Raw genomic sequence first — 25178 nt, forward strand, 5'->3', positions numbered from 1 at the left:
TTTGGATATGGAAAATATTGGGTAAACGTAGTAGGCTATTACTTCCTGCACCCCCATCAGATTTCTTCCAGCACCCTATCATTCGGAAATTATTTTCCTAAGCCTAATAAACAATTGTCAATTCTGGATTTTTTTTTTCTTTTCCGGAAAGCAATCTTTCCCTTCTATAAAAGCTTCTTGATCGGGTGGGTGAGAAATTTGATGGGGGCTATGAAGCAATAGGCAACGTAGTATTGCTGTAACGCGTAGCTTGTTGTCCGTTAATTGAGTTTCAGCTTTCTGGTTTATTTTCCTTAGCAACGGACTAAATGCTTTAGATGTAAAATGTTGATTCAATTTACATAAACATTGCATGAAGTTTTCTGGAAATACTGACAAATTTCTTATTGAGTTTTGCACCAACAACTTTTTTGTTTTATAAACATTATATTGTCCATTTTTTTTTATAATACATACACTTTAAATTTTATAAATATACATATGTTAGTGTTTTTAACTTTAAAAAACCTTAAGGATCTTTATATAATTGACTATCAAATCTCCTGGTTTCTAATGGGTTATTTGTCCCGTGTCATTAAAATGACAACTTATAAATGACCTTTAACACCGATAGCATAGTTGTTGACATTATTGAATTAACACTAATTTTCTAATGCAACTTCAATATTGTTGTGAGTAGCTAAGAATACCAGTCAGGACAAAACTATCAAAAGTTGTCTTCCAACAAACACAATTTATTTAAACTAAAATCAATTTTTATAAAACATATACTTAAGGGTTAGGAATATAAAACAAATAAAATTAAATAAATTGGTGCAAATAAAAATAAATAAAACAAACACTTTCAGGGAAAAAAATGAAAATTCAGTAAAAATTCGAAGAGTATTCAATGATGTGTATGTTTATCTATGTCTATTGGTGTTAAGTTTGTCTATGTCTATCGGTATTACGTTTGTTTATCATGCCTCATACACTTTAGTCCCTGTTATGTTCTTCTGTCTGAACTCTTAAAATATTTTGCAGATTTGTTATCACCGGATGGTTACTTGTTGCTACCACATTCATTCTTTGTGGAGTATTCATGATCCTTAATGAGTAAGTCATTATATCTAACATCTCAGTTTGATTTATTAACAACAAATTATCTTTATGTTATGGGAATTTCTGTATGTTCAAAAAGCTAACATTAACAACCAAACCTGATATAACATAAGGAAGTCCTGAATGTATGTTGCAAATGTTGTGAATGAGTTCATCTATAATTCTGCAAACCTGAATATAACACAAGGAAGTCCTGGCTACTACAATCAGTCTGGGCCTACAATGTCAAGAGCGTCAGTGTACAGATCAGGAAGTTTCTTCCGCCAATGCCTCAATGGTAATATTCTTCATCACTTGGTGGCTTTTGCATGAAAAGTTGTATCGTCTTCTATTATCGATTTCTGGTGATGATATACATGGAATCTCAATTAGTTCGTTGATTAAAATTTTTCAGGTTTGGAAGAACTTTGAATGTGAGGTATCTGAATCTGGCATTTGCACTGCAGTTGGCAGGGTTACCCCAGAGATTTACTTGCAGATCGTGTCTGCAGTGAATGAAAGCTATGCGTTAGAACATTACACCCTAAAGTATTATCGATCAAACTTTTTCTAAAGAAAGAATCAATCTGTAGTTGTACAATTACAGCTCTCGAAAGATTGTAGATGAGGATTTTTATAAAATTTCAAATATATATATTAATTCTAATTAGCTGCGAAAAACTTCTTCCAAATTTCTCTATAATAATTTTAGTACTATTTCCCTTTTTCGTATAATTTGGTATCATCTCACTTTCATGATGTACTCCTTTTTATATATTGGAAATATTGAAAAAAAAAAAGGAAAATAGGATAAAATTTTGACTAACCATTATTAAAAGTAAATGAACAAAAAGTAAATAGAAAAGAATAATATAAAAGGCTTTTTATTTTCATAAGTTAATACTGGTAGGTGTGTTTCTGTATAAGGATCTCTGTAACTACTTGTTCGTAGGGTTGAATAGTAGAAAGTTCCAAAATCCCGCCAAATCTCGAGATTCATCAATGGCGTCCTCGCTCGCGCTCCTCTTCTTCATCCCTTCCTTCGTCTTATCCTCTCTCTGCCACGCACTACCGCGCGAAGCCGTATTTGACGCCGCCGACGTCCTCTTGGACTCAGGGTTCGTGTCTATGGCTCTAACACTAGAAGTCGTTGCCGAGACGCTTCTAGAGCAGTCTCCTTCCGCCACCGTCTTTGCTCCGTCCGATTCCGCGTTCAAGAAATCTGGCCAGCCGTCCCTTGACCTCCTCCGCTTCCACCTCGCTCCGCTCCCGCTCACTCCGTCCAGTCTCCGCCTCCTCAGCGCCGGCGCAAGGATCCCGACAATGCTCCCTGGCCAGTCTCTTACCGTCACAACCTCTTCATCCGATCGCGCAACCTCCATCAACAACATTAAACTCACGCCATCCCCAATCTACGACGATGGTTTTCTCTTAGTATATGGCATTGACAGGTTCTTCGACCTTAACTTTCAGTTTAACAGTCAAAGACCTAGTTCTGATTCCAACTCCTCCTGTTCCGCCAAGAACCGCACCGCCGTTGCTTCCGATACCTTCAACCCAGCCATCCAAACCCTACAAACTAGTGGATACTCCGCCGTGGCTTCGTTTCTCGGAATGCAGCTCTCTGGTGTCGTGGAGCCTAGCGGAATCACTGTGTTTGCTCCGGCGGATGACTCGGTGATGAGCAGCATCGGCGATTTCGATCAATATCCTTCGTTCTTTCGCCGGCACGTTGTACCGTGCCGACTTCTGTGGAATGATCTCGTTAATTTGGGCGACGGATCGCTGTTGCCGACGTTCTTGGATGGATTCAGCATCAACGCCACCAGATTTGACGGCGTTTTGGTTTTTAACGGCGTTCCAGTGTTCTTTCCCGACCTGTTCTTCAACGAAAGGATTGCGGTTCACGGTGTTAGCAATGTTTTGGCGGCACAAGGCGAAACGTTTCAAGAAAACGCGAAAACCCTGTTTGACCCTTTTGAATTTTGAAGATGTGTAAATTTTAACCACTGCTACCTCTTGCTTAGTGGTTGCTATCGCAGAGACTCCTTCTTTTTTGTTTTGCATGTGCGATTTTGAAATTCACGCTTAGATATGCCGTCAACGTCGTGTTTTCATTTCTGTTAGGGGAATAATATTTTAACAAAATTTTAACAAACTTTGAAATTTATTTGATTTTTTTCAATTAAAGCGAAAAACTTAAAAACAAATTAAAAATTAAAATTAAAACTGCATATATAGTTTGAGAAAATTATTTTTGACAAATTTGATAAAGTTTAATTTTTATTATAAGATAATACAATTTTAATTTTAATTTTTTAATTTTTTTTTAGTTTCTCGCTACTTGAAAATGTCAAATGATTGTTAAAATCTTAAATTTTGTTCGTTAAAATATTATTTTCTTTTTTTTATTTGACTTCTTCGTTGAATATCTCACATTAACAATTTTTTTAATAAACTTTAATTAGTTTTAGAAGAATGAGTAGAGGACTTTTTTATTTTGTTAGTAAGAATAACTAACAAAAACTTTTTTATACATAAATTTATAACTTTCTTGGAAAAATTAATTGAAGTGATTTAAATTATAAAAAATAACTAATTTATGTGAGTAATAATAATTATTAGTGGTATTTATTAATAACAATACTTTTGTGAGTTAGATATTTAAAATTTTAGTTTTTTCACGTAAGTTAAATTAAATATATGAATATTGAATTAATATTAATGTTGCTAGTTAAGATAAAGTTAATTTGTATGAGTAAAGAAGAGTATTAGTTTTAGCAGATATTGAAACATGTTAAAAACTTGAGTAATTTATGAATAATGTTGAATTTACTTTGAAAAATAGAATTATAGTAAATGAAGGAGATGTAAATATGTAGTTGTTTGATTTGAATAGAGACTATTAATTCAAGGTGTGTTATATTATTTGTTGTTAGTATGATTGTTATGAGACTATAATTGTTGTTGTAACGAATTTATATATTGATGTATTAGCTTTTGTATAGTATGAGTGTGATAGGATCAATATATATTGGTTGGATCAATTCAGATATAAGAAAATCAAACTAATCCAATGGAACAATGAAACAACCTTTGTGTGATTATGAGCATCATTATTAACACAAATCAACTTTGTAAAAGTACATCGCACCAAACGATACCGATCCAATAGAAACACCTTTGGTAAATATATTTACTATTATTTTGTGCTTTCTTTTGTATGTCATAATAATAATTGTGGTAATACTAAAAATATATTTGGATTGTGAATTCAAAGTGTTACTCAACACTAAATTAAGACGAAAGCATATTAGAAGATAAATGTATTTGAAGTTGATAATATTTGAAATTAAAGCATATAAAAAAGGTTATTGTTCTACCTTTTGTTAAGAACATTCACGTTATTTAATTCCTTAGGGTTTGTAACATCTCATTCTTAACAAGTCATTCCATGTTGTTTACTTATGATCTTTTATTTCGAAACTCACGCTACTCAATTGTGTTTAGGGTCGTACAAACAAGATTTATTCTGGCCTTTTATTTCGAGAACACTCATGCACAGATACCTTCTTTTCGTGAATATATATATATATATATATATATATATATATATATATATATATATATATATATATTTGATGAAAACTGAATGACAAGTATCATTTATTTCCTTCGTTTCTTTCATGTTAAAATACAAGCATATATCTTTCGTTAATTTTTCGTATAAATAATATCATTAGTTACCAAAATCTTAACTAATTAAAATAAAAATTAAAGATAATATAATTAAATTTACTTACACTAGTCCACCAAACTCTTTGTTATAATTGACTGATGATGGAGTATTTGTTATACAATCGGTTGAGAATTTTATTACTGTACAAAGCATGTGGATAATTTACAAAAATTTGGGCTTATATGAATTTACTCTTTGGGCTTACCAATTTCGGCTTACATGAATTGGTAGCTTCGGTCCAATTTACGTGAATAAGATAGGATTTCTTCGTACACCCCTATGTTTACTAACTCCACTTCACAAGAAGAAAAAGATTAAAATATTATCTTTTGTCGTGAACAACACCTCCATTCTCCATTTTTCGTTGCACTCTTGAGCGGGAGAAGAATAAGAGAAAAGTAAAACATAAGTTTGGTGGGAAGCTTGTTTATTCTAAAAACATTTATGGGTTACATAAAATAGTGCCTTCACCATACACGAAAAAACGTTAGTGATTATTTTGTTGTACTTGTACATAAAGTTTCATTTACCAGGTATCATAATAAGGTAAAAGGTCAGTGTCCGAGTAACAAGAAATAAGAAGCATGATATTCATAATTATATCCAAATATCGACATCTCTTGTTGATGAACGAGTTAAAGTTTATAGAATAGGTCTAAATTAACCAGGCATTTTTAGTTTCCTTTTTCCTTGAATGATGGCGACACAAAAGTTTGAATCTACAAACCTAATTAACAAATCTACTAACTTATGACTCCACAATAATTGATTAAACAAACACGTATAGTTTATGGCCATGTTGGCTTTTGGTGTTTTGACTAAAAAGTTTCTAAATAGGTGAAAATGAGTTGCATGAAGCACCATGTTTGATATTCTTCCGTGCACTTATAAACTCCTAAATTAGTTTTGGTCGTTCACCTACACAATAATAATTGGAATCTGATTATAATGGAGCAGGAAGAAGAAGAAGCACGTTGAATAATAAAAATATAAAGAGAGGGTCACTTCATGTATTAAATGGGATACATTGACATTATTCATCTATAAAGTCCATACCTTAGACTTTGCTCAACCTAATCAGTCAAACATCATAATTGCCGTGGGTTAACCTAATGCTTAATTATGTTCTAATCATCATTATAATTCTCACGTTCTTCAATTTTAGACTCAATGTCGTTAACTGTCACTTTGTTTCAACTACCAGATTAATTGTATTTATTGGTTTGCATGCAATGCTCGAACTTCGAATTAGGACTTCATAATAGTGGTCTTTTCTCAAGAGGGTTCGTTTTCTTTTAAGGGAAAGGAACCAAAACATCAATAAAATAATATTTTTAATAAATAAAAAATGGATAAATAAAAAATTAAAATAAAGTGTTTCAGGTACAGGGACTTAATACCTATCTAAAACATTCAACTTGTCTTATTTCTCTTTTTTTGCTGTAGTTTTTTTCGCGTGATCTCTTTTTTTCTTTTCCGTTCGACTATCCAGACGATTGGAGATACCTATCCGTTTGGGTGAATGCAATTAATACTATAATAAATGCAAAATAAAAAAGTTCTTATTAACTTACCTTGAATTCTTATTTATAGTATTTAATATGAGTTCCTAATTAAGATTTTCTTAATCATGATCCATTTATTTTTTAAACTTGATTACTGATATATTTTACTTTAGTTTACCGTGTTGAAAACTAGAAATGAGAACATAAGAAAAAATTATTCATATTTTTACTCAATGGGGTTGGTTACAGAGGAAAATGATATGCAAATGGAAAATGTCGGAAGTCAAAAAGGAAATTAATTTCCTGCGTCGTAGGTATCAACAAGTGTCTGGTTTCTTTTCGATCGTTTTGCAACAAATCTATTCAGTTTTTGTCTCTGTGTCGAATATTTGTATATAATTGAGTTTCAAATTTATTATTGCATGAGCAATGATTCTTAATAGTTTCTAAAAATAAATAAGGGACAATTATAGGACTCGTTTTATGTTTTTAAATATATTATACTATTGGGAAATTTTTGTTGATGTCATTAAATACTGTTTAACTGACTCAACAAAAATGAGTTTAACAACTTTATTAGAGTGCATCGTTGAAGATGTATATTAATTTTATTTTGTATTTTAAAACATGACAACTGTTTTGGTCACAGTTGTCTTTTTAATTTGAATTATTTGACGATGATTTTTTTAATATAATGATAAGAAACACTTTTTAAAACTTTTACAATTTTATATCAACGAAAGATCGTGTATTTTACAATATTTAATAATTGTACGTGGCTGTTAAAAGTTGCAATGGGATAATACAAACGATAAAATAATTGTTAGGTAAAATTTGCTCATAGCATCGTCATGTCTGTAAAAAAAATGTGGTTCACACGTAATATAAATGTATAATGAAAGTTTATGCAATTTCTGTTAAATGTTATTTGTTAACTTCTTTTACCTAATATTAAGATGTATTTATGTGAAGCAGTAAAGAAACAGTTGCATTAAAAAAGAATTTTTGATCATAAGTTGAAAAATAATTCAAATATCTGTTCAAAGGAAAGCTAAATAAGTTATAAATAAGATAAACAACTCAAACTCTAATTTAATATTTTTTTTACTTTAAAAAATATTTAGAAATGTATAAATTTAGTTATTTTAAATAAATTTTGTTATTTATTTTAAATTTTAAATGTGTGTATTAATTAACATTGAAATATGAAGATGTCAAATGATATAAAGAACTCAAATATAATCCAAAAATCACGAAATACGTTTGAAATATCAAATAAATTTAAATATAAATTAGGACGACTAATATACAAGACTATTTTGAAATAACTAAATTAATATAAAATTAAAAAAAAAACTAATTTAAATTTTACTTAATTTAATTAAAGGACAAAAATAGATATAATAATTTTTAATTATGTTGAAGTTTGAAATGAATTGGTTCGACTTGGATGATTTAATTTGTTAACGAAGAGAGATCACCTTATGTTATTGCAACCCATATTAAATATTATATTCATATATAAATTTTGTTATTAAACTGTAAAATCGTAATTTTGTTATCACAGTGATTATTCAAGTCAAATTTTAAAACAAAATTAAATCATAATAATAAAATAATAAAAACTTTTCTGTTTTAAAACAATTTGAAAAATATATATACATCGATTTATATAAAGAAAGTAATAAATAATATTTTATCAGTATAAAAATGTTAAAGGAGGGATAAAATTACAAGAAAAAAAGTATATAATTGCATGAACAAAGCTTTTACTTCACCATAATCTAAAAGATTGTAATAGATGATGAAGAAAAAATGGTTAATTGGTTGTTTGTTTATGCTGAAAGTGAAAGAAAGAACTCGTTCCTACGAAACCCAGAGAGTGAAAGCGAAGGCTCCAAACATGCATTAAACGTCGTCCACAAAATTTTTTCTTTTTAATTGCATGCCATCTAAAATAATTAGACTTATAAAGTAAATATAATTCCACTAATTTAAAAATTTGAGTATAATTTAAAATTAAGTTTTTTAATATTTTTTCACAAATCAATCAATATAAATATTCAAAAAAATCAAAGTTGATATTCCATCTTATATTTATTTTTTTAAATTGTAATTTAATTATATATTAATATGTTAATTTTTGACTTAAATACCTTTTTGGTACTCATTTTCGTAGTGTTTGTTGCGAATGGTCCTCATTTTCACATAATGTTTAAAATGGTCCTTATCTTTACGAATGTTTAGAATGGTCCTCACTTTTGCAATTTGTGTTTTATTTGATCCTTTTCTGTAACGCCGTATAAATCATTAACGGAGCATTATACATGTGGCACGATTTGTATTAGGGTGTATTACGTAGTGGCTTAATCAGATATTTGGGGATAAATAAGTGAGCTAGGATTTTGGTAGAGAATGTTTGGGCAATTGGTGAGTTTTGACAATCTTGTTGCTCAATTCCCAATTGGTATTGCCGCAATCTTCTTCTTCCTGCAATCTCATTATATAGGTATGTTACGGTCCCAACATCGGAAATCGACAAACAAACCAACTAAAATAATATCCCACTGAACCCCACCTACAGACATAACTACACAAAATCATGGAAGTAATTTAGAAACCATGCAGAACATCACAACAATTGAAAGATAAACAAACCCAAAAATAGAATTACGAAAATCCTAACCCACGACCAGAAAACCCTGAACCCACTTACCTCGTTGATGATGATTAACTAGAAAATTGAAATGAAGAGTGCAACTGCAATCCAATGATGAAATGGCAAGTATTAGCCGTTTCCTCTGCAAAGAAAGACGAAGATAAAGAAATTTCCCTAATTACAAAATTTCCCCTAAATTACAGAATTAATGTTAATTAGCCACTTGTACAGTACACGTAACACACCCTAATACAAACCGTGACACCTGTACAATGTTCCGTTAATGATCTAAACGGCGTTACAGAAAAGAACCAAATAAAACACGAATTGCGAAAATGAGGACCATTTTAAACATTCAGTAAAAATGAGGACCATTTTAAACATTCTGTGAAAATGAGGATCATCCGTAACAAACACTACGAAAATGAGGACCAAAAAGGTATTTAAGCCTTAATTTTTTAATAAATATATGTAATAATTATTAAAAATCAAACATACTTAATTATATTAATCAATTATAAGTTCAAAGGAAATTATGATTACTAAAATTAAAAAAATTAAAAAAATTCGTTACATCAACAATAGAAAATTTATTTATTATATTACTCTATTGTTTTTCGACTTTTTAATTTATGTTAAATTAAAACCGATCTATATTAACAGAAAGCACATTCCTATTCTGTATTATACGAGGAACCATTTTTCTTCCGACATCATTGACTCATTTTATTTTCCATCGAATTATTTTCAAAAGTGAGAAATATATTTTAGCAGGTGAGAGCTAATTCTTAATTGAGACATATGTGAAGGAAATTATATTATAATAAATATTAATACTAATACTAAATACATATACAAATATAACCATTTAAATAATAACTAAATATACTAAATATAACCATTTAAAAACTGATTAAATATTTTTTTTTATAAATAATCATGTGCGGGTTGTGTGAGTTATTGGATTGAAAGGTGTAGTTCAATTATCGAGATGAGCCACAATTTCTGGATGTGAGACCCCTTTCTCTATTTTAAACTCTGTCCTAAAGAGGGGTTGGGCCTAGCCATTTAAGGGTCCAAGTTCAGCCCACTTTAGACCCCCAAGACCCCCTCACAGTCACTTACCCTTCATTTTGCCACTTTTACAGAAAATAGTCTTCTTTGTGTCTATGGTGCTGAAGCAGAAAGCTCTGCTAGGACTTAAACAAGTTCCTTGATTTCCATAACTAAAACATCTTTCTACCACATAAGTTGATTCCTTCCCTTGCTTCTTTTTGTTTTCAGCTCCTAAGTTCTGGTCCTACCTTAATCTCTATCAAATCTAAGTTATTTTCGTGCTCGTGCGTTTGTTTTCAGCTCATTAAGCTGTTCTTGGTCCTGGTTCTCTTCCACCAAGAGTCCTTTAAGAACGTTTAGCTCCACTCGAGGTAAGAGAAGCTAGAGTTTATGTTTTTTTAAAGTTATTATGCTTTCTATATAGGCATCAGATTTATGTGACAGAAAGCACCTTGTAATTTAACTGTTGCTGGACAAGGTGTATCATTTCTGTACTTTTATTGGTATAGTATCTGACTGTATTTAATATTTATCCTTTTAAGGGTATGTTGTTTTCTGTACATAGTTTCCTTGGTTGAAATTTTAGATGTTGATTGTTGCCCGCATTGAATCATTGACATTAGATACTTTTATTTATTTGTTGAGATTTTATTCATGAAAATAGTTTGCCTTTGGTCTCAATCTCTAAAGACTTGGGTTTATGTTGAAGTATGAACTAAGTAAAATTGTTTTTTTTTTAAAACATTTGTGGATTGATATCTTGTTTAAATTATTCTTTTATTGAAAATTTCCCATGTGCAGGATTTGTAGAAAATAATTTAAGGTGTTAATGCTTACATTAAAAATGGCATGTCCCTTGACAATTTTCATATTGCATCGAGTACATTTTATGTTTTGTAAAAATTAAAAATCTAGATAAAAGTATAAATGTGAGGAGTATTCCCTTCTGGGTAAATTATATTTTGGTTAAAAAAATTTTAAATTATTATATATGTAACTATTTTCATCAGAGTAAACTAGTTTGATGAGAACAGAATACATTGTTGTAAAAGACATTATTTTGTTGCAAGTGTTATCATGAATCCATACATGTATTGATTTTCAGACCTGTTACTTTTTTCTTCATCTCATAATTAGTAATGTCTTTCCTCTTCTAGTAAAGGTCAATATATATATATATATATATATATATATATATATATATATATATATATATATAATAAATATTCTTTTAGTTTTCTGATAAAATTTTAATCATTTTGTTACATTTTAGAATACCAATATCTTTGATCCTTGTATAAGAATAAATGACAATAATTTTTATTCTCATTATTATAAAAGAAAAATGTTTATTTTTAAATGCATTAATTACCAATTACCAATTTAACATAATTTGTTCAAAGTCTTTCACATGCAAGTTTAATAATGGGTTTTAATTTTATATGCTACTGTCAAATATTATTAAAACTATTTATATATTTGTAAGTTTAAAACAAATGTCAGATTTTCAATGATAATACATGTTTTTTTTAAGTCATTCTTATGAAACTCAGGTAGGAGACGCTGTGTTGACTGTTGTTTGTTTCATGATGGTTTTCTTTAATTTTCCCTTACTCAATATAGATGATCATGCCTGTTTGTATGCTTTAATGAGATTGATAATGAAAATGTTGATATGGAAAGCATGACTTGTTTTGTGGTTGGTGGTGGAATGGCATGAAAATTGAATTCTTGAGATGGCATGTGAAAATTTGTTGGTAAAAGAGTTTCAAGGGAAACTCTTGGTAATGGTAGTTAGTGTATACCTTGATATAGGAGATGTCTAGATAAAGGAAGGTATCTTGAACTCTAATTATCGTTCACGCTCACATTGATCTATGTGGTGAGAGTGGCAGGAGGTCCTAGTCTTGGGACATATTGGGCCTAAGACATTAGAGGATTAACCCTGTGTGTGGTTGGGTGATAACCCCTTGCGTCTAAACTCTGCAGAGTTTAGAAACCAACACAGGTGCATACTTCCTTTAGAATTCTACATCAAGAGTATGATCCGGATACTGAGTTGTAGAGTCTTGCAATTGTTTGCTTTCACATGATTTGGGTGCCTACTGTTTTGTTTGATTATAACCTGTTTTATCATTTGGTTGCTTGATAACATGTTAAAATATTTTACTCTAGCTTACCCTTTCACTTTTGTCTGTTCCTTGCTTTGCTTTCTCTTTTGCAATGATCACCAATTTATTGGTGTGAGCATATGTGGAAACCCTTAGTAGAACTCAGGATGGTAAAGATGCTGCTGTGTAGAGTGGTCCCCTTAGTTTGGGTTATGGCTCCCTGTTGACCCACTTTTTGAAGAACTCTTGTTTATTTAGATTCCTTGCTCTATGAGCAATCTTTTGTAAAACAATAGTACCCTTGTGTCCTTTTTATGACAATTGTGATGTGCCTAAACTTTTATTATGGATAACTGTAATAATCAATACATGTATGCTTCATGATATGTGCTCTTTTACATTATAATTATGTGATGTTTAATTTTTAGTAGACTACTCTATTTAAAATGAGATGTCACACTGGATACAAAATATAACTGTGAAAAAAAAAACCTATCGCAAAAAACTAAACAATTTTATTTTACTTTTATAAAACAATAGTCGCGATTACAGTTTTGACATAACAAAGGTAACTGTAAACATGTTCTTTATTTATACTTATATATCGGAGAATATATATTTTTTGTGTATCCAAATTTTATTCTCATATGATATTTTATAAGATAATTATTAACATTTAAAAAAATATATAATGTTAATTGATTTTCAGAAGTAATTACTCTCTCAAAAATATCTTGTATAAGATTGTTACATGTTTTATTATTATTATTATATTTATAATTTCTATTCAAACTTTCGGCTATTTTTTATCACTTCATTATTTTTCTCTAATATATTAATTTAATTAATTAAATGTATTACTAACTTATAATAAAACGCCTATGTTTACTTAATTAATATAATAAAAAAAGTTTTTTGTGTACAACTTAAAGCGAATTGTATAATTTAATTTTGAATTATTTAACTAAAAATACTAATTTAGATTAAAATTTTAACAAATTATTTAACTATATTGTTATTATAATTCAGTTGGGACACGATATTTAGCACAAAATATCTAAGTAAAATTTTTTATTTTTTTTTTACTTTTTTTATCTGAAAAAACACAATAATTTTTGTTATTATAATTCAGTTGGGACACGTTGGTGGCACACTAAGCCCATGGGTGAGGTAGTTAGTTAGAGAAAGGAGTAAGGAGAGAGAAAATTTGGGATAAAAAAGGAGAGGAAGAAGCACAACAAAAAATCACATTCACAACAACGGTGGTGAAATAAGGAAGCAAGAGTATAATCATATTCATGGCGGTCACAACCTCTTCTCTCGCAATCAACATTCATTCTTATAAATATAAGAGCAACCTTCACACAACATAACAAAGGAAACTACCAAAATTCGCATCTGTCATTGTATTTGCCTTACACATCAGCCACACTCAATCTCTTGCTTCATTCCCAAACCTCTTCTTTCCCTCAACTTCGTAGAAGGAGAACTTTTCCCCCTCTTTTTTTATCGCCACTTCTCTCTGCAAAGAATGCAAAAAGGTTTCAAAAAGCTTTCTTAGCTTCAACAAAATGCGATCCCCTTCTTGTAAGATTCCCACTTCCTTTCCACCCTTCTTTTTCAATTCCGCCGATGCTTCTTTCCCCTTTTTAAGTCATTCTCTGCGTAAAGGTGCTCGCTTTTTGTTCTCTTGTTTCGTTTTTTTCATCTGGGTATGTCTCCTCTTCCCCCCTTAACTTTTTTTTGAAGGTACTTTTCTTTTCTATCTAATGTTTTTGCTCTCACTTGGACTTAATGGGTTCAGGGGGTGCACCCTTTTTCTAAGTTGCTGTGTTTCTCACTGTAAATGCAAATTCCTTGATTTCTGACACAGAATTTGAAATTAATGATTCCGTTTAATTTATCACTTTTGTTGATGTTTGTAACAGTTTGTTAGATTCGATTAGCTTTGTTTTTTTTTTTTCTTTTCAAAAAAGAAATATATTTGTTGTTGTGGAGGGGGTGTGTATGTTTCGCTTTTGGACCTTTGTGTTTATGATATTGACCCCCTGTTTCAACAAGCATTATGTGGGGTCCAGCTAACTGGGAATATGGGCATGAAGATAAAATTCCCCAATTTTATGAGCACCCAAACGGAAAATTTGACCTTTTCTAGATATGCTTCTCGATGTTGCTGATATGCATTTTTTTTGTTTCTTTACTTGCATGTGGGTTTCATTTCCAGAATTTCTGAAGGAAAGTTACATGGTCTGGAGTTTGGTTTGGACAACCAATCTAGAATTTCCTTGGAGTGTAGCAGTTAGTTGTGGTATTAAAGATGGGGGATCACTTTGAGTTACTGGTCGATCGATTGCTTACTGAATCCACATTAGAAGCTGCAATTGAAAGCAGGAATAAGTCTATGTTGGCTGCATCCTCAGCAGTGAATGACGCGAAAATTGATCTCAATTTGATGAAGGTGGGTATGGATGATATAAAATTTCCCGGGAAGCTGGTCGAATGCAGGATATGTCATGATGACGATGAAGATACAAATATGGAGACACCATGCTCTTGTTGTGGTAGTTTGAAGGTTAGTTAATTTCCTAGTATATTCATAATCATTTGCTTTGATAGTTGAAGTGATTGAGTATATTCATAATCTGTTGTGATGAACACTAAATTTAGTGATTTTAACTGGTTTGTTATTTATAAATGCTAAAAGTTATTTGTGTGCTTGTAATTCAGTCACACGGGTTGCTTTTATAGAGGCATTATTTGGTATGAAAATAAGGAGTAATTTCTGGATTTAGTGATGAAATTTTCATTTAGCTCATACGAACATTTATGCTTCCATTGATTTTTTTTGCAGTACGCTCACCGTAGATGTATACAACGATGGTGTAATGAGAAGGGTGACACCACCTGTGAGATATGCCACCAGGTAAACTTAAATATGTTCTCATCCCTAATTCTCATACTCTTTCTGCATACTTGGCATCGTCTCAATTATTTGGGTTTCACGTGTTGTTAGATGTGATATCTTTCACCTAATTTTGGTTGATTGGTTATTTTGACTATGTTGTAAATTTCAGCAATTCAAGCCTGACAAATGATTAACATGTTTTTTTTTTTAATTGGGGATTTCACTATATTGTGAATTCAGCAATTCAGGCCTGGTTATACTGCTCCTCCACCACTATTTCAGTTTGGACGTATTCCAATGAGTTTCAGGTAGCGTTCATGTAAAAAAATTCTTACTCTTCTCTCCACAAGTTAATCTGCGAACCTTGTTTTTGTATTTGCATTTTCCAATGTGCTCCCACGATGTTTATGTCAGGGGGAATTGGGAGATTTCAAGAAGAGACTTGAATAGTACACATTTGGTTAGCATGGTCCCCACTGATCAAAACATTACTACTTCTAACTATGATCAGTATTCAGCCTCTGCTGCAGGAAGTTTGATTTGCTGTCGTTCAATTGCTGTCATTGTAACATCTCTTGTCTCTTTTATGCATGTTTCATGCCACTATGCCCTTACTCCTACTGATTGTGACATTTCCAATCTCTGTTTCTCGTGCAGTTCATGGTTCTTCTGATTTTAAGACACACACTTCCCCTTGTAATTAGTGGAAATAAGGAGTATTCTTTCCCACTCTTTTTGGTACGTTTTGCATAACTCCACTTGTAACTTTAACAAGCGCATAGATAGTGCTCGTACTTACCAGGTTTTGTTCATTTTACTGGAGTTTAATAGCTGTTGTTGTTTCGGACTGTGGGAGTTGTTCTTCCAATATACTTCATGGTTAGAGCAGTGGCATTAATTCAGCGCCATCGGAGACAGCATCGAGTAAGTCTCTGCCATGGATCAACCTCTTGTCTCTTTCCCATGTTTTACTATATCACATGAATCTGATATTTTTACTTGTTGTAATAAGGAGCATCTTAATGCCTTGGCCATTTCATCTGACGATGAAAGCGAGCAAGCAGATTTGCAGCCTCAGCCTCAGCCTCATATCATACATGTACTGTAAAATACTGTAGCTGGTAACCACTTGAAGTAATTGGAGGATGAAAAGCTCTTGGTTTAAGATGCTGCACTTTGTCTTCTAATTTTTTTTCATGTAAATTAGACGGAGACAAGTTTCTTGAGAACCTGGAGTTTGCTTAGGATGGGGACACTGAAATTCAGATGTTCGTAGAAGGAGGCATGGCATGCCACTCGTGTTACCTACTCCCTCTGCTATAGTTACTCTTCGGAAAGTCTTGGGAACAACAAGTTATACATTTACATTACTGCTTTTTTACTGATTGGAATTGTTCAGATGTACAGATAGAAATTTATAATTATACAGAAAATATATGTTTAGATTTAACAAACGCATGGCATGTATATATTGCAATCAATGATTGGTATGTACTTTTGGGGCATTAATTTCATTATAGGGTGCTAGTTTTGTCTATCATGATTTTCATGTTACTTGTAGATTATTAATTCAGGAAAAGCCATAGAAAATGACATTGTATATGTAGTAATATTCCCATGGCATCCTTGTTAGTCACTAGTTGAAACTCATGATCCAGGGTCTTGATATGTGCGTCGCACTCCTTTTCAATTCTCGAATAGTCGATAGACCCTTGTTCTATTGATTTCTTAGTATTGTCACATTCAAGTCCTAATCGGTCATTGTAACCTTGGTCTGCTTTCATTTTTCCTTCAGTCCTTCGTAACCAAACAATACTTACCAAGTTCAAAACGGTGTTTATTGTCAGTCAGTTCTTGTATTTCTATTATTTTTCTCCCAGTAGGATTATACTTACAAAACGGGCTTTACTAAAATTTCTAATTATTTTTTAAAATTTTTTATTCGATAGCATTTTGAATTGAATGGATATTTGCAATGGGGGAAGTAAGATAAAAACCATGTAACGTAAATTTTATTACACGAATTATTGAATGAACTAAAAGCCTAGAGAACGAAACTTAAAATCTTAATAATGACAATCATTCACAGACAATTAGTTACCTGTTTGGAGATTTCTATAACTAGCATGGATTTAGTTAAAAATAATTTAACTGCAGGAAACTGTTAAAAATAAAAACTCAACCGAACCATGAAGACCTTTAAATGATAATCTATTTTAGACTTTGATGATTTCATTCAAACGTGAAACCAAACTACGTAAGCCAGGTCTTTTAGCTTATACAGTTACTTTGATATTGAAAAAATAACACCAAATTACAAAGCAAAAATGTTGTTACATGTCACGTGCTCCTTTCCCCCCAAAATCCTAGGTTGTATTGTAGATGTGACTCGAGGTAAAAAAAAAAAGTGAAAGAAAATAACACATATCAGTAATGGTGTCCAGAGCAAGAATTGTATTCTGTACATTCTATTAATGAAGCATTCAAAAAGGAAGTTGGCAAGACTCTTTGGAGTAAGACCATGAAGGCTGCTACGCACCTCACATGCCTTGAAGTGTACTTGTCTACAAATCCTACTTCCACGTTCTCCTAGGCCTGAAACATTATGCAAACAAAAAGAAGTAACATATAAGAATCTCAATAACTCCAACAACACAATCTCTCACTCTATCTCTCTCCATATACCCACCCCCTTTTAATTCTTCAGGACCCAGTCATTGGTTAATTTTTGAAAGAGTTCATTACCCTCCTAATTATCAAATGTTCTTTAAAGAGTGTAGGTGGTGAAAATACTTCCGACTCTTTTGCTGCGAACGCCAGTAGCAAGCAAGTGCTCCAAAAGCACAGCTAGCAACAGCAATAGCCAATGCAGCTCCCACAGGCACCACAATTGCATTAGTTGCGACTATTAAATCTTCACCAGCTCCTTCAGCTCCTTCATTTCCGTCCATATTCCTGTTCTTGTACAGAGACGCTAGTGTTTTACCGTAATAATCAGTCAAAAACTTAAAGACCTCGTCTTGGTTCCATTCAATTTTGTTGCTCTTCTGATCCAGGACTGAGTAACAGGAAGCGCAAAGTTGATTTGATGGCCAAATAGTCTTTGGAAAATTGGGGTCAGCGGTGCCTAATGATGCTTCTTCTTTCATCAATCTTTCGTTCACTTTGTTGTGGGAACTCCACAACCAGAGTGCAAACTCACGGGCCGTGTTGAATGGACTAGTAACACTGAAAATTTATTTCGAATTACAGGAGTAGAAAGAAACTGAATTTGATCAACAACTTCAGTGAAACTCAATTCCCTTACCTTGAACACATCTTGTAAAAATGTTGTCGGCATTCCTCACAGATGAAGAAGTTGTGAACAAAATCACATATTGCGTTGAATGTAAACTGACTCTCTCCATCCTCTATCCTCACAGATAGTGAATGCAGAAGAACCCATAAACCACAGCTGGAACAACAGAGATAAGAGGGGGTAACGATTAGTTGTATATAAGGTTTGCAGAAGACATCTTATAAATGGGATCAGTCATTGAATCAATAAACAAATATTTTAAATATTCATCGTAACAAACAAAAACGAAACCATAAGAAATAAACTTAGGCAAAATTTTAAATTAGCATAAAATAACCATAAGTGAACCTCATATACAGTTCAACAAAGTTTTTATCCAATAAGGTAACAAAATGGATAAAGGATACCAACCCATAAGTAAATATTATCTACATAACTTTGTAATGTGGAATTTTATTTGACTAAGATAGTTTTGGTTGAATAAAAAATACAGTTCAAACAAGTTTTTGACCAGTCAAATTAACAAGTTTAGATTAAATGAACAAAACATCTGACACATTGAATAGGTTTTCTGTCAAACCAACTGGTGCAGTTAAAGATGTCAAAATGGGTTAAAACCCTTGAGTCAACTTGCCTCATTACGGGTCTGAGCGAGATTAGATTGGAAAAGATTAGGTTTTTTCAAATGTGGATTAAATTAAACCCTATTCACTTAATCCACAAGTTAAACAGATTATAACAAAGTTGAATGTTAACCCAACAACAATCCTTTATAATATTTTACCATTTTTTCGTAAGTTTTTTATCATAATTATTTACTACTTCTAATTATGTAGGTTAACAATTTGATTTTTAAAGCCTAGAATGTTGTTCAATAATATCTGAATAGTTTGGATGTTCAACTTATTTGTTTTGTCAAATTATGTAGGTTGACACTTTAATTTTCAACTATTATCTTTATAATAAAATAAGTGAGTACTTTGATTGTACAACTATAAAGAGAATTAATCAAGTCAATCCACTTTGATTGTACTATAATAAATATATAAAGTAAATTGGAAAAAACAAAGTATCCTGAAGTAAGTCAACCCATCTAACACACCAATCCATGGTTGATGGAACTGGGTTATAAAATTTTGGCTCACCAAAAAGTAAGTTGGGTTGAGCTTACTCATTTTTAGCTCAACCCATGATGAGTCAAGGCGGATTAGCTGACAGCCCTTGGTGCACTCTGCTTTGTAATCAATGGTTTGCAGTCAACGCATGATGTAAAGTTTCTTACATGGGTCTCAATCTTTGGTATACACATTTCTTGTCATACAAAAATAGTTATAGACTAAAAATAAGGGTAACTAACTTATTTTTGAATGAAAATAGGGTAGTCGATAAGAAAAAGTTTAATATATTTAATTGAATACAAAGAACAAGACAAAATATGGTGGTAAAGTATTACCTGAAGCCTCTGGTTTCATTCTTACTGCCACGGCAGAACATCTGTAAAAGAAAAGTCAAAATAAAAGAAAATACTCAAGAATGTTTCAAACTGAGAATTCAAAATTTAATGAACGAAGGCAATATTATGAATTATAATAAAATACAGATAAAAAACATACTATGCATGTATCCTCATCTTCAAATCCCACGGAACATACAATTTGAGAGAAAATACAACTTCACCAAATAAGTAAAATCATTATACAGATATATGATTTTTGTAGGGTTGACATTATAACTAGCCATAGGAACTTCCATATGGGAAGTTTGACACAGATGCGGATGCATCCATTGTACAGTTACTTAGTGTAACATAGATGACTGCCTACATTTTCCAGGGTTTCCCCTTACATTTGTTATACAAAAAAAAGGTGAAAGTGTTCCACACAACCAAAATAAGCATCCTCTATATCTAATAGTGTAATAGGGGACAGGTACACCTTTCTCCATATTGGTCCCTTACATCTGTTGCATATCAAAATGTTTTGGCCTTAGCATTGTTTCTCAAAGTAAACTTTACTATTGATATGCAAAGACATTGGACACTTTGGATGTAATTTTTTTACCTATTTTGGCTCACTGGTTTCCTTTTCTTTTTAGAAGTCTCTCCCTAGACATACCTTCTCTCTTCCTCTCTGTGTGGTGACCAGGACTGGATGATGATAGGAACAGAATTTTCTGTATATTAACGGAGGAAATATTGAGAACAGTGCTCTGCTGATTACAGGGTAATATGAAAAGCATATAGCTAATCAGAGAAGGATTGCCTAACTCTCATCCCCCGTCGCACCCCTCCCACCCACCCCAATCTTCTTCCACACTTGCCAACAAAAATTCCACTTTGACCCTTTACCCATGTAGGATTGGTTAAGAAATAGTGAAAGCAATGCTTATCAAGCCAAATCTTTGTATAGGAAAGCCCTGAGGACAAAGCATGTGACAGACAGACAAGTATACCAAACAGAACCGCTCATTGAGATTAAAAGACATTCTTTTCTCAAATAATGAGATCCAACAACCAGTATTAATTCAATTACAATTAACATAATATGGTAACTTTTATAAAAAGGATTAAAATATTCATCAATTGCAGAAATGTGTAAAAGGTGTAATACAAGTATTGAGATCCTACCCAGTATCCGCGAGGCACATCTTTCCCACAAATCTTGAGGTTCCTAATTGAACTATTATCATCTTCCTGCTTAGTTGACCAAAAATCTGTTGGGTACAAGTCATCGAAGCTCACAAGAAATTCAGCAGTACCCTTCCGGCATCTGAAAAGAAATCCAGAACATGAAAATTTTGACACTAAATACTGGGCAAAGAAAGGATCATGCATATCAGTAAAAGCTTTGTCTTACCTCCTAGAAGGATGATGAGCTGCCAAAAGCTGAAGGAACTTAATGAGTGAAGCGCGAGTTTCTGGTTTTATCATCTGCCAAACATAAAGCAATTGTAGTATCACCCAAATCAATAAGCACAAAAAGACCAATAAAGGAAAATAGATAATCTACCTTGTGCTCTAAGATGATGTCAAAAGCTGTAGAAGTTGCCTCTTCTACATCATAGATAGCTCTGGCAATCTTTCCAAGTCATGAATACCATAAACATCAATATCTTCAAATATAAAACGGAAGGAAATCAAACATGTGGGTGTGTGAAGAAATGGACCTGTCCAGGATCTGAGACATTGGATGAAAGAAGCTCATTTTGGAATTTCTGATCATCCAGACCAAACGAACTGCAACATTATGAACATTGCACATACAACTTCCATCAGATTAAAGCAAATTATATTATGAAAAATTTCAGCATCCATAAGATTTAACCTCATAAATTTAGACTGCAGCAGTTAGAACTCCGATTTTTCCATACTGCCTAATGCCTAGTTTGTAATCATTATATGTCTACAGAGTTGATATTCCAAATTCAATTACAGCATCTGGCTTTAATAAAATATTCCCCTATCATTATCTAGCTAGATAAAATATTGACCTACCATAATATAATTATCAACAATGAGTTAATTTATGCCTCATACCTGCCTAATTGCTTGTTGATCCAACTAAGTAACCGATCAGCAGTGCGTGCATCATCAATCACACGTATATCACTTTTATCTTGTTTAGGATCCCAACCACCGCCAACAAATTTAGAAGGAGAGCTCCAAAAAAGCATAGGATAATGACCAACAGAAAACTTATCGCATAGCTTAGTATTTATCTGTGCTGCCAAAAAATTGAAAATAGAGGTACCAATTGCATGGGCATGTTCAGTATAAGGTATAAGCATTATCACCTTTCCCTTATTAAGAATGCGAGATAAGGTGCACGCACCTTTGATGCACAATCTACCCTTGTCATTAATATGATTCCTGGATGCACTGCGTCAGGTCCATTAAATAATCTGGCGACCTTTTCGTAGTGTGGCTGCATTCAAATTTCAGTTGATAGCATGATGCGTTAAATTATAATAGAAAACTAACAAAAAGCTAATTATACTTTTTAGCAAACAATACCTTATAATTTCTACATGCAGGGCACCTGACAAAGAAAGGGACAGAACAGAAAATGAGAATTTCTTGTACTCATATTTCATTCTTAAAGATGCAAGAGAGGGAATATATAAAATGGTAAAAACTGATCCGAATATTTAAAATAATCCAATTATCTGACAATAAGAATAGATATTAAAACTATAACTAAAATTGACTTTATTCTCAAACATTTCTTGAATGTGAACGCCAATATCACTTCAGAAGTTTGCTGCAATAATATAAGTAATTAAGCAAATATAAGTAAACAAGAATTGATCACTTAAAAAGAATATTGAGCTCGTTTTGTAGAGCATCTATATGTCATATGTTACACTTGGCATCTACTTCATCATAACTAGCTGCGCTTGCTGCACGACAACCCTACCATTAATATTTTCCCATAGAGAAGTTAAACCAAAAAGATGCTGAAAAAGTTGAGGTGCATATTTTTCACAGATTTCAAGGAGAGATTTTGAAAAATATGGTATATTTCCCAGAAATAATGTTTGACCAGACTTGAACCAGATTAATTATAATTTTTTAGACCATGTGATTCATCTTATTTTCTTCTCCTATAAGTTTTTGTTGAGGAAATTACTCAAGGAGGTCTGCCAGGACGGAACAGAGTGAAGTGAACAAAAGATAACGACAATTTTCAAGTGAAGCCCTGATAATATAGCACACTGTATTGTGCTTCTTTTAACCCTTTACTACCCATGGCATCAACTACCTTAACTAGACCAATCAATTAAAATTTACTGTAAAAAGCAAACTCAACAGACCAATCAATTAAAATTTCAAAAACCCTTCCATTAATTTGTCATGAATCCATCCCCTCACCTCGTAACTGTTACTACAGATCCACTTTTCAGATCAAACCATAGAGTCTATCATCCAAAACAAAAACTAAAAAATAAAAATAAAGAAACTCCCACCCTCGAAGTAATATCCATAAAAGCCCAAACTTTTTAACACCCAAAAGAGATTTCACACAATTCCACGACTAGAAACACATAAAACACAACGACTTAATACAAACTGTAAAGACTAACCAATGGGCAAAGAATTCTACAATGGCAAAAGTAGCAGGGGTATTCTTGAGAACGGCATCGAAATTCGTGCCGTTCAGTTCAATGGCATAATCGGGATGATTAACAGCGTTCTTGACCTCTCGAAGGATTGAACGGTGCGACGCGAAGGAAGAAGACGAAGTCGCTGAACAGCACACGAAAAGCACGCACAGAAACAGACCCAAATGTAAATACATCCCAGACATGGGAAACGGTGTGGATCAGAGGGCAAAGAGGATTAGGGTTTTGAGAGAATTGAAGAAAAGGCGAGCTTGTAGAAGGTGGGGAGGAGAGCGAAATGGATCTGTTATTACTGGAACAGCTTTCTTTCTTGTTACTGTTTATTGTGTGAGAGAGAAGGGTTTAGCTGTGAGTGGTTGTGTATGTTAGATTGAATTTGATGGGTGTTGTTGGGAAGGGAAAGATGAACCAGAAAAGGGTGAGAATTACGTTTCCATAACCTTTTCTTTGCTTCGGATCAGAGATGGCGGAAGCACTTCTCTCAGACACCAAACCTTGAATCACTCTGTTTCCTCTGTTACCTCTGTTATCAAGTTTGTTTGTTACCAAACATTAAATATTTTGTAAGAAAATCCGTACTTATGATCTTAATTATTAATATTTAAGACTTAAATTCATCTTTTATAAAATATTTTATATTTTAATTTTTGAAAAGTTAAATATGTTTTTGTTATTCACGTTTTAGTAAAATTTAAGATTAATACTTTTTTAAATTTTTAACTAATTTAGTTATTTGTATTAATTCAAATATTTTATTTTCAATGTTAACTCAAATATTATCATAACCGTTCTTGAAATGTCAAATAAACTTAACAAATATCTCTAAAATTGATGACTAATTTGGTCAAAAGTTTCGAAAAAAGACTAATTCTAAATTTTATTAAAATTTGAAGGACCAAAAACATATTTAACCCATTTTTAAATTAAATTAAAAGTTAAATATGTTTTTTGTCTTTCAGCTTTCGGTGAATTTTGGAATTAGTCATTTTTGAAACTTTAGACCAATTTAGTCATTCATCTTTACAAATACGTGAATTTAGTCATTTTAATCAAATTTTTGGTTAAGTTTATTTGATGTTTCAAGCGAGTTTCGCAATAGTATTTGACTTAACATTAAAACAAAAATGTGTCAAAAAGTATAAAATAATATTGTGAAACGCGCTTGAAATGTCAAATAAACTTAACAATATTTGATTAAAATGACTAAATCTACGTATTTCAGAATATGAATGACTAAATTAGTCTAAAATTTTGAAATGAACTAATTTCAAAACTCACTAAAAGTTAAAAGACTAAGGTACTAAACCCACAAATTAATTCATCATTAACATATTATTTAATTATTCCGCTATTAATTAAAAATATTAATCATACTAATATACATTAAAACTAATTATCAAATCTATTATTAACACACACATATATATATATATATAATGATGAATTGATATTATTATAACTTGTAGTTTTTTAAGAAAGTAGATCACCAATTAATATTAAATAAAATTTAATAGGTATTAAAATGGTTACATGGACCAAAATTAGATTAATCATTAATATAAATTCAATTTGAATAAAAAATTGTTTCCATCAATAATTTTCATTTTTCTTAATCTTGGAATAGTAAAATTATTGTAATATCATAATTATTTTTCAGTCTTAAATCCCTTATTTGAATTGAAAAATACCATATTATTTCTTAAG

The 25178-nt window shown here is 31.8% G+C and overlaps 3 protein-coding genes across 9 annotated transcripts; 2 read left to right on the forward strand and 1 right to left on the reverse strand.

Moving 5' to 3' along the window:
• The first annotated feature begins 1924 nt into the window (after positions 1-1924).
• LOC114192699 (putative fasciclin-like arabinogalactan protein 20) lies at positions 1925-3207 on the forward strand. The gene has a single exon (XM_028082484.2). The coding sequence runs from the start codon at positions 2083-2085 to the stop codon at positions 3067-3069; it is 987 nt and encodes a 328-aa protein (XP_027938285.1). The 5' UTR covers positions 1925-2082; the 3' UTR covers positions 3070-3207.
• A 10118-nt stretch (positions 3208-13325) lies between these two features.
• LOC114190540 (RING/FYVE/PHD zinc finger superfamily protein) lies at positions 13326-16569 on the forward strand. 4 transcript variants are annotated; one of them, XM_028079473.2, is made up of 8 exons: positions 13326-13737; positions 14375-14722; positions 15002-15073; positions 15296-15363; positions 15470-15620; positions 15713-15793; positions 15879-15979; positions 16068-16569. In XM_028079473.2, the coding sequence occupies exons 2-7, from the start codon at positions 14468-14470 to the stop codon at positions 15951-15953; spliced, it is 702 nt and encodes a 233-aa protein (XP_027935274.1). In that variant the 5' UTR covers positions 13326-13737; positions 14375-14467; the 3' UTR covers positions 15954-15979; positions 16068-16569. The 4 variants fall into 4 exon arrangements, with proteins under 4 accessions (XP_027935274.1, XP_027935273.1, XP_085532042.1 ...); XM_028079472.2 differs by having other exon boundaries at positions 13332-13737; positions 15887-15979; XM_085675916.1 differs by having other exon boundaries at positions 13727-13862; positions 15887-15979.
• A 684-nt stretch (positions 16570-17253) lies between these two features.
• Positions 17254-24016, reverse strand: QSOX2 (quiescin-sulfhydryl oxidase 2). 4 transcript variants are annotated; one of them, XR_003605821.2, is made up of 12 exons: positions 23436-24016; positions 22366-22390; positions 22184-22276; positions 21889-22070; positions 21519-21588; positions 21362-21430; positions 21209-21282; positions 20980-21121; positions 19807-19847; positions 18363-18509; positions 17745-18283; positions 17254-17650 (listed from the first exon to the last, which is right to left on the reverse strand). XR_003605821.2 is itself a non-coding variant. In XM_028079468.2 (12 exons), exons 1-12 carry the CDS (start codon positions 23657-23659, stop codon positions 17629-17631), a joined length of 1524 nt encoding a protein of 507 aa, XP_027935269.1. In that variant the 5' UTR covers positions 23660-24016; the 3' UTR covers positions 17254-17628. The 4 variants fall into 4 exon arrangements, 3 of the variants coding, with proteins under 3 accessions (XP_027935269.1, XP_027935268.1, XP_027935267.1); XM_028079468.2 differs by having other exon boundaries at positions 17849-18283; XM_028079467.2 differs by having other exon boundaries at positions 17801-18283.
• Positions 24017-25178: the final 1162 nt, after the last annotated feature.

Source organism: Vigna unguiculata, chromosome 7 (assembly GCF_037176805.1).
Source record: "Vigna unguiculata cultivar grain cowpea cultivar isolate G323 ecotype 2 chromosome 7, ASM3717680v1, whole genome shotgun sequence".
Lineage (NCBI taxonomy): Eukaryota > Viridiplantae > Streptophyta > Magnoliopsida > Fabales > Fabaceae > Vigna > Vigna unguiculata.